The sequence below is a fragment of the Rosa rugosa genome, chromosome 2, assembly GCF_958449725.1.
Source record: "Rosa rugosa chromosome 2, drRosRugo1.1, whole genome shotgun sequence".
Taxonomy (NCBI): Eukaryota; Viridiplantae; Streptophyta; class Magnoliopsida; order Rosales; family Rosaceae; genus Rosa; species Rosa rugosa.
In genome coordinates this window covers 27,090,129-27,099,137 of record NC_084821.1, presented here as the reverse complement: position 1 = coordinate 27,099,137, position 9,009 = coordinate 27,090,129, and the positions used below count along the sequence as shown (strand labels likewise).

The 9,009-nt window shown below is 37.0% G+C and overlaps 1 protein-coding gene across 2 annotated transcripts; it reads right to left on the bottom strand.

Annotated features, from left to right (window-relative positions):
• Positions 1-3,333: 3,333 nt before the first annotated feature.
• LOC133732811 (uncharacterized) lies at positions 3,334-6,647 on the bottom strand. Of its 2 annotated transcripts, none has more exons than XM_062160402.1 (5): positions 5,901-6,647; positions 5,177-5,473; positions 4,790-4,960; positions 4,321-4,539; positions 3,334-4,026 (listed from the first exon to the last, which is right to left on the bottom strand). In XM_062160402.1, the coding sequence occupies exons 1-5, from the start codon at positions 6,366-6,368 to the stop codon at positions 3,616-3,618; spliced, it is 1,566 nt and encodes a 521-aa protein (XP_062016386.1). In that variant the 5' UTR covers positions 6,369-6,647; the 3' UTR covers positions 3,334-3,615. The 2 variants fall into 2 exon arrangements, with proteins under 2 accessions (XP_062016386.1, XP_062016387.1); XM_062160403.1 differs by having other exon boundaries at positions 3,335-4,026; positions 4,790-4,951; positions 5,901-6,646.
• Positions 6,648-9,009: the final 2,362 nt, after the last annotated feature.

Genomic DNA, 9,009 nt, shown 5'->3' with positions numbered 1-9,009 from the left:
TAAGTCATTCAGGCCTTGAAAACTCGAGCCTTTGGAAACACACCACAAATCCGCGTATCGACTGAACTGCCTGTACTTAAACTGCCATATCTCTCTCTAGGAATATCGAAATCACGAACCGTAAAATTCTCCAGAAACTAGACATTCAGGGCTTTCCGTGCATATAAGGCTTGTCTTCTGGTTGTCTCTGGATCAGTACAGTTTAATCCTCAAAGTTAGCCATTCTGCAGAAGCTGCTTCAGTTTTTAGGATTGCAAAGCACCTTCTATCCTTTTCCTCTCGTTTTCCTTCTTTTTCTCATCCTTGCTCTTCATACCTATAAACACACTAAACTAAGTAAATGAACCATAAACAAGGAGAACTAAACATAAATATCAAGATTAAGAGGCATAACAAAATAGGAAAATATGAGCACATCAGGAGTTTCGGGGATTCTTTCTTTTAAATGTCCTGGGAGGACTTATGTATCATAATTTAATTGTCAGAGTTTCAATTATTATGATTTTGTCGCGGGGTGACTTGTGTTGATTTGGGAATGTGTTTTAAAAGGGAGTTTCGGGGATTCTTTCTTTTAAATGTCCGAGGAGGACTTGTTTATCATATTGAATTGTCAGAGTTTTCAATTGATATGATTTCAGTCACTGGGTGACTCGAGTTGTTTCTTTTGGGAAAAGAATGGGTTGTTTTGGGAAAACAGGATGTGTGTTCCTTTTACTAGTTGATGGGTTTCATCGTTGGGCGAGTTGTGCATGTATGGTTTGGAGATACTCATACGGGCTTGCAAAAGCTTACCGGGTTTGTTGTGTGGCAACCCGGTACACCATTCAAACGGTGTAGGGGTTAATCCTGCAGGTCAGGGTAATCGTGGCTGAAGCTGAGGTGGCGTGCTTGCAGCTTAACGGTAGGAAGCCAATTTTGTGACTTTACCGTTATAAAGACTTCCGCTTGTAGTGAGCTCTGAGGAGCATTTACGTTTTATTTTGTTGTTGACAATTTAATTCGTAAGCTTGTGTAATATATAACTCTGTAGAGTGAGTGTATATTAACTTTGAGGGTTCAGGGCATCAGTATGTACTTGGTTTAAAAAGGAAAAAGGTTTCCATGTATTTGTATTGATGACTGAACGTTCACGCATATATAATTATGGGGTTATATATCGATTTTTAATTGTGTTAAAATCAGGGGCGTGACAGATAGAGACACCATCTGTCTTGGTTCTCAATCTTAGGCAGTGAGCTACATCTTTCAGATGAGTAGTGAAGTTAGGGAAGACATTAAAATATGCAACCTGATTGCATAATAAAGCTTCCGCAGTTCCTAACAGACTCTTTTTAAAATCTGTTATTCTATCTTTTTGTAAGACACATAGAACAGCACAATCTATCTCATCTCCTTTTATTCCTACTTATACTGCACAAATATGCATATAGGAATATTTTTTCTTAAAGGCTTCACTCACTTTTTTAGGAGTGATTAGTCTGATGTCTGTCCCACAGGTGGTGGCTAGGACAATTAATTCTAAGATTTTAAATCCGTGAGAGTCTACATTGAAAGATCATCTTTTGTAGATCTCACTGAGCTTAAATCTAGGAGCTAATGCTTCTCGAACACTAGATTCAATTTCATTGTACTCAAATTCTTGAGCATTAATTAATTATTGTACATACATGAACTGTACTTCTCTTGCTAAGAATCCTGCGTAGCATCTTAATATCTCTTAATATCCTGCTTAATATCTTGCTAAAAATCATTTCTTATCATATAAGTCATTTTTCAATTTAATATTTGGAGGCAATTTGAAGCCACAATCAGTTTGTACTGCAAGTTATGTTCATTCATACAAACAAGAAACAATGGGAGAAGTTCAACAATCGTATGTCGCTTTTGGTTATTTCATTTATCTATAAAATTATATTTTGAATATAGAAAAATAGGGATGTGTATTAAATATATTGGGATGTGTTAATATAATTACTTTAAATTATATCAATCTTTCATTCATTTCACGGTTGAATGTAGACCTGTAAATGGACCGGATTTGGATCGGATCGACCTAAATCCAAATCCGTTTACTTAAAAAAAAATTCGAACCAAACCCGCTCTGTTAACCCGGAGGATCGTTGATAGCTCGATCCAAATCCGTATCCGCCGGATTAACGGATACCCGATCCGCTAATCAGATCCGTTATAATTTCAAATATTTTAAAATTTTAAATAGTAATATTAATTTTATATCATGATACCTCATAAAATATTAATAAAATATTAAAACAACATGAAAAGTATCACCAAAAGTAGAATTACATTATCAAAATTCTTAATGCTTCTTGGAATCTTGGGTGATAGACTGTCCCTTAGATTTCTACAAAAAATTTGTATTAGAAATTCTTCATATTTTTAAAAAATAATAATATATTAATAAAAAATTAATATTTTATTATTACAAAAACGGGCCGGATCATTAACGGATCGGATCGACCTAGATCCGTATTTGATCCGTTAAATAAATGGGTTAACGGATTCGGATCATTAATGGATCAACGGATCAAAACTTTCGATCCAAACCCGTCCAATAGTCACAGATCTAGAGCGGGTCCGGATCAAAATCTGGTCCATTTACAGGTCTAGTTGAATGGCCTTTACATAGCATTCCACTGCTATTAGTAGATAGATAAGATAGACAAGAAGTTGTGTTCGTACCACTGTGGTACATAGAAATAGGTCCACTTATTGAACATCTGACACTCACTTATTTCATTCATGCCTATTAAACTATGAAACATAAACATAATACATACACCTACTACAAACATAAAGAACACAAATCTAAAAAGAAACTATTTAGTATGCACTAGTTAGGACAAATCATTGAATTACACAATACTGAAATTAAATAACAAAAAGGTTTGAAAAAAAGAAAAAGAAAAAACAGTAGAAAATAACGATTTTTAATCCTATCCAAGAAAAAGAAACTAACTGCTATCAATATATCGATACATTGATGTATAGTAGAAGAAACCCACATCTTCAATGCTTAAATATGTTCTTCTTCAAACACCCCCTATGAAGCTGTTTCCACTTTGAATATGCACAAACATACCTAACTTGCTAGCTAGCAAAGCAATGAGCGCTTAAATCGGTCTAAGAGAACCATGGACCGGTGTAGAACCTGTATGAGCGCTTGAACTAGTTCTTTCCTATCGTTTCTGGAGAATATGGACATATACAAATAAGAATCTGTTGAATATCCCTTGTATTTTATTTTCATTATGTTTCCAACAACCCAATAATATATATCAACTCAAGTAGCAGTGGTGTCTCTCAAGTTAAGTGCCCAATTTGGGAAAGTTCAAGTTTGATGAATTTATATCCATATGGCATTAGAAGTAACCATTCTGATGCAGCTTGTAAAATCCAACAACAAACATTCAAAACCCTGGATCTGAACTCATGAATACTCTCGAAAAAGATGCTCTACTACTGAAATTAGAACAGGGATCTTCCAAGGTGGCATTACAGTTAATAAGGTTAGATAAGACGAAGACTTCCTACAGTTAACTTGGTTATGAAGCATCACGAGCCCCAAGCTGAATCCAGGTACTGGATGTCAAGCGTTTAAGTCTTGGAAGGTAGAGGACAATGTAAAGGGAAGACTGCTTTGCTGTGTTGCCTCAATGACAATGCGGAATTTCCAATATCTCGAAATGGTGATCTTTTCAGAGCATGGGGAGCAATAGGTGTTCTGTTGGTGCATGAGTCTGGTTTTTTCCTACTTTCAAGTAAAACCTCCCTTTGCTTGCTGCTGTATTCTTTGGTACAATGGTTTTCCTTCAAGTGACAAATCAAAACCCGTTTTTCCATTTCGTTCTGCGGATCCCGGGGATTAGGTGAGCAATTCTCCTTCTTTACTTTTGTGTTTTCACATTTCCTCAAGCTATTTAGCTCCGCATGGAGTGATGACACTTGTTCTTGCAAGCCCCTTGCTTTGCTTTCAGATGAAACAGCTTTCTGCCTCCATTCTTGCACCTGGAGAAGAGAAGAAACATGAGTTCTTGATTGACCAAGTTTATATGAAAAAATTTCAAAACTACGCTTCGGGCCTTCTCTTCCACAACTCAAATTTCCCAACTGTCCAAGAAATCAGTAAACCAAAAACAAAGAGAAAGATGATGCAACAATTCCTAACATATTTACTTTCCCAGAAATATTCACATAATCATCAGAGAGAATGACTTGCAATGGCAATATGTGGCTGTTCATCTTTCAAATAGAAAAATATAAACTATTATTAAAATTAGAAAATTGGGTAAGGAATCTTACAGAGGAGCTCAAGGATTGGATATGATAATCAGAGTCTAGGGCTCGATCTTCCCAAAAGTCTCGAGAGGCCTGCAATTCCTCCATCTCCTCCCTCACCTGCCCAAGCATTTCCTGCATCTGAGACCATTGCTCTGTCTCAGCTCGTACTTGCTCTACAATCCTTCGAACAATGGCCTTGCAACGTCCTGAGCATACGTTCTCATCATGAGTTTCTTTCTCCTGCAGAACAAATTGTCAAAATTTTGACAGATTCCCTTCTCTACTAAATAGTGTTGGGGAAAAAATAACATTTGTGGAGCACTTTGGATATCCAACAGAGAAAGAATGCATTTAGTGATTTAACCTCAAACAGAAAAGTAGATTTTTAATTTTTAAAATACTATGATTCCTTGTTTTAGTGTAGGTTATGAACTAGGAACCATAAAAATAAGAGAAGCATGCAAGGATTTGCTTTGTAACGTTGTTGTACCAAGGAAGAAGACAAATCGGTGGATTCGATTCTCTTGGACGAGGAGGCAGAACTGGCAACAGAGTTGTTGGCTGTAGACAGCATTGAACCATATTCCTCCTTCATCCTCTTTAATAGCATCCCATTTGACAACCCCTCCATTCTCCTTCTCAGAATCTCCACCTGCACCATCTTTTCAATACATTAGGCATTATAATTGATTCAAATAATACAATGCATAGGTTAGTTGCTGAGACAGATTTAAGGCTACAACAACTTTGTCAACTGTAAATAACAACTCACATAGCCTTGATTGAAACCAAGTGGAGTTAAGCAATTGAAAAGCAGCATTGTGCATAAAAAAAAGTTCAATAAAATTAGCTTGGAGAGAAAACAGACAGTTCTTACATTGCTTTTGCCACTTGAAACTAAGTTCTCAGTTCCTCTATAGCTTGTTTTGATTGATAAGCTTGCTTCTGCCATCTCCTGGATCTCCTTGACGCATATCTCATCCGATGTTACTCTAAACTTCTCTAACCGTCTTTGAAGAAGATAAGCTTGTTTGTCGAAGTTACTAGACTTCCGAACCTCCATGCCCCTAGCTCCTAGATTCCTTTGCAACTTCTCTAGTTTCTGAACCAATTGCTGAATCTCTTCCTCCAATACCATAGTTACATTCCTTCCTTCACTAATCTTCTTTCTCCCCTGGAAACCAATCACAATCAAACGTTGTCACAAACCAACCATATCAGACCATATTTTAAAGAAAAAATCCAACACATCACACTCTCTTCACCACCCATCCCAAACAAAACATGTATTAAGCACATGTTGATAGAAAAACTAAAAATATTTCACCCCAAACAAAAAGATTCTATATTTCACTGCTTTGCCTTCCCTCTAATCTTGTCAAGCAAATGGAGACATCACAAAAGCAATCCAAGAAATTAAAACAGCACAAAAGTTTACATCTTAGAAGTATCTAAAATTTGAATTTGAGGTACCATAGTTCCATTTGGAACTTTTGAAGAAGTAATTAGAACCCAAATTTTTATGAGGAAACTAATTTCAAAAACAGAACAACAATGAGGAAAAATAAGATATAGGAATCAGAAGAAAAAGAAAGACTCACAGAAACAAGAGTGTGCACAGCTGAATTAAGAGTCCTTTCCATTTTAACTTTGATCCTCTCCATCTTCTTAACCACAATCTCCTTCTCCATCCTCAGCAAATTGCACTCTGCCCTCAACATCTCCGCCTGAAACCTCCACTTCTCCTCTTCCACCACCTCCACGTCAGCACCCCCATCCTCCTCCTCCCCCTCACTAACCCTCTCTCTCCTCCCCTCACTCTCCAAAAGCACTATTGGAAAACCAGCTTTTGAAAAAACTCGTTCTTGGTCAAACAGAGCCACCAGCTTGCCCTTCTTGTCCTCCACCGAAGTGGGCGCGGCTGGTTTTCCATGAACGGCGGCGACGCTGCTCTTGGGTGTTCTCCGGCGAGGCCTACGTGGCAAATGTAGGATCTTTGGGACCGGTGGGGCTGGTGGGTACTGCCGTTTTGGCCTCCTTGTTGCTGTTACTGTCGTTGTGAAAGACATTAATCAATTGAGAATCTGAGACTAACAACTACAAAAGTGTTTCTTTTTGGGTTTGAAAATGAAAGCTTTGGATGTAGCTAGCTAGAACTAGACAGCTACAGAGAGACGTTGTGGGTTTTGGAAGAGAGAGAAAGTGTATGTGTGGGGGTTTGGGAAGAGAGAGAGAGAGAGAGTGAGGCTGAGACAGGGACTGAGGGAGCGTGCAACCTCGTTCAGAGCAAGGAACAGGGATTTCAAATGAAAGCTGCTGCATTTAGTTTCAACTTTGATCTTCATTTTGTTTTGTTTTGGGAAAAAAAAAATTTAAGTTTTTCTCTTCTTGGACCTTGAAGCGAGTACATTGCCCATATTTAATGACCACTTGTCCTGTCCTTGTTCTTCATGGTTCGTTCATTGCTATCCTAAAGTTTTACAGTTACAGAAACGACCCAAGTTTATCTTGTAAAATTAAACATTATTTCAAATTCTCACGAAAATCAAACACTTATTTTTAGGTTGGAAAATCGATTGTTCATGTATGTTGGCTTATTACAAGACACCGCTGATCGAGTGATGACGGTTTTCACCCGGTTCTATCTCGTGTATTCGCTACTCAGGAGAAGGAGTTGACTCGAGCACATGTTTATCCTTCATAGGTTCAGAGTCGCTACCCAGTTGGTATGCCGACGTGTTCTTACCAATGTTGTTGGCACTTTGTCGGTTTTTTTAGTCTTCTTGGTCTGTGTGACCATCGTTCCGGCCTCATGGTGTACCGGAGATTTAGTTCATTTCGGAAGTCCTTGTTCAGACCTGTTGGTCTGACGTTATTAGTGAGTCAATAGTGGCTCTTGTTTGTATCGTTCATACCACTTGTAACACTTCCGTATGAATGAAATCATTTGATCAAAAATGTTGGAAAATCAAACCAACAAGGCCAAACTTCCATTTGGTTCGAATATTCAACCTGTATCACAAGTTCACAATGCTCAAGACCAGTCCCCCAGTTGTGTAACGAGTCATATATACGATTATGAATCCCCTGCCATCGAGTCTCTTCAACTACACTAGCCAACGAGTTCCCATTAGCCATGGCTTGGCCGCTTTGATACCATGAAAGAGGAAGTGAACAATCAATACCGAGTCCAATGAAAAATGTCTCTCGTTTATGTCAAGTATTCTACTTTGTCCAAGAGGGGGTTTCACTAATAAAGATCATATAAGAATAGTAGTTTAAAAGAGGGTAAATTCCTTCAATGGTACATGAGGTATGGCCAATTGGACATTTTGGTACCTAGTCTTCAAAAGATGACAATTTGATACCTGAACTTAGACTCCGTTTAACAGTTTGGTATTTCTATTAATTTTTCAGTTAAATGTAAAGATAAAATTGACATTTAGAATGAATATATATATATATATATATATATATATATATATATATATAAACAAAATAAAAAAAACATGAGTTTTGTGGGCTGATGACCACCAGCCTCGGGTCTTCATCATTTTTTGGATCTTTTTTTTTTTTTTTTGCAAAGCATTTTTTTTTTTGGATCATTTAATTTGGGAGAAAATGAACATGAATTAATGCTTTTGGGTTATGTTAAATATGGGCATAATTGAATTTTATGTTTAAAAAATTTAGTCGTCGTGATTTGAACACTCACGAGACTACTTTCAGTGGATTAGACATAGTTTGGTGGAGTAGTCTCGTAGGTGTTCAAATCACGATTACTATATTTCTTAAACATAAAATTCGATTATTTCACCTTCAACATAACCCATAACAATTCATACCCTAAAACGATGAAGAACGGACAACGTACAACCCACAAAACTCATGCTTTTTATTTTGCTTTTATACATATATTATAAATGTCAATTTTATCATTACATTTAACTGAAAAATTAATAGAAGTACCAAAGTGTCAAACAGAGCCTAAGTTTAGGTATCAAATTGTCCTCTTTTGAAGTCTAGGTACCAAAGTGTCCAATTAGCCATACTTCAGATACCATAGAAGAAATTTTACCTTTAAAAAGACCATACTAACATGTACATTATATACTAACATGTAATATAATGTACTGAGATATATAAAGTTGAAGGAAATGACTAAATTTGTCGTGACATGTCATAAATAATTGTAACGAGTAATACAACAATGAATATAAAACATGTTATGTGACAATTCGACCTTAAGTGACCAAGGAGGCCTTAATCTTTGGTTGTTGGGACCTAAATGGGTTTACTTGCCTATCCTTCTGCCGTCATTGTCAACATTGGACATGAGTATTGAGAGAGATATGATGTGATGTCTGAGTATGAGATGCTGGACATTACTACTCCATGAGCTAAAGGTGCATCGTGATCCCAATGCAAGAGTTGAGAAGTCGGTCGTTGCTTGATCGAGTAAGTTCATTTTGGCCTTCATGTTGGGTTTCGCCACAATATATGAATAGGGAGAGATGCTCTAGGGGCGGTGATGAGGTACAAATTGACCTTAGTGATGAAAGGGTATTATAAAGAGTTAGTATCTAGTTAATATCAGTTTGAAAGTTCAATAGTACGTTTAGAATATGTTTGCGTTAGTTTTTGCTAGCAACGGACATGTACGGTGTACCCTCTACGTTGTACAATGTCGCTGAGAAAGCTTCTTTTACA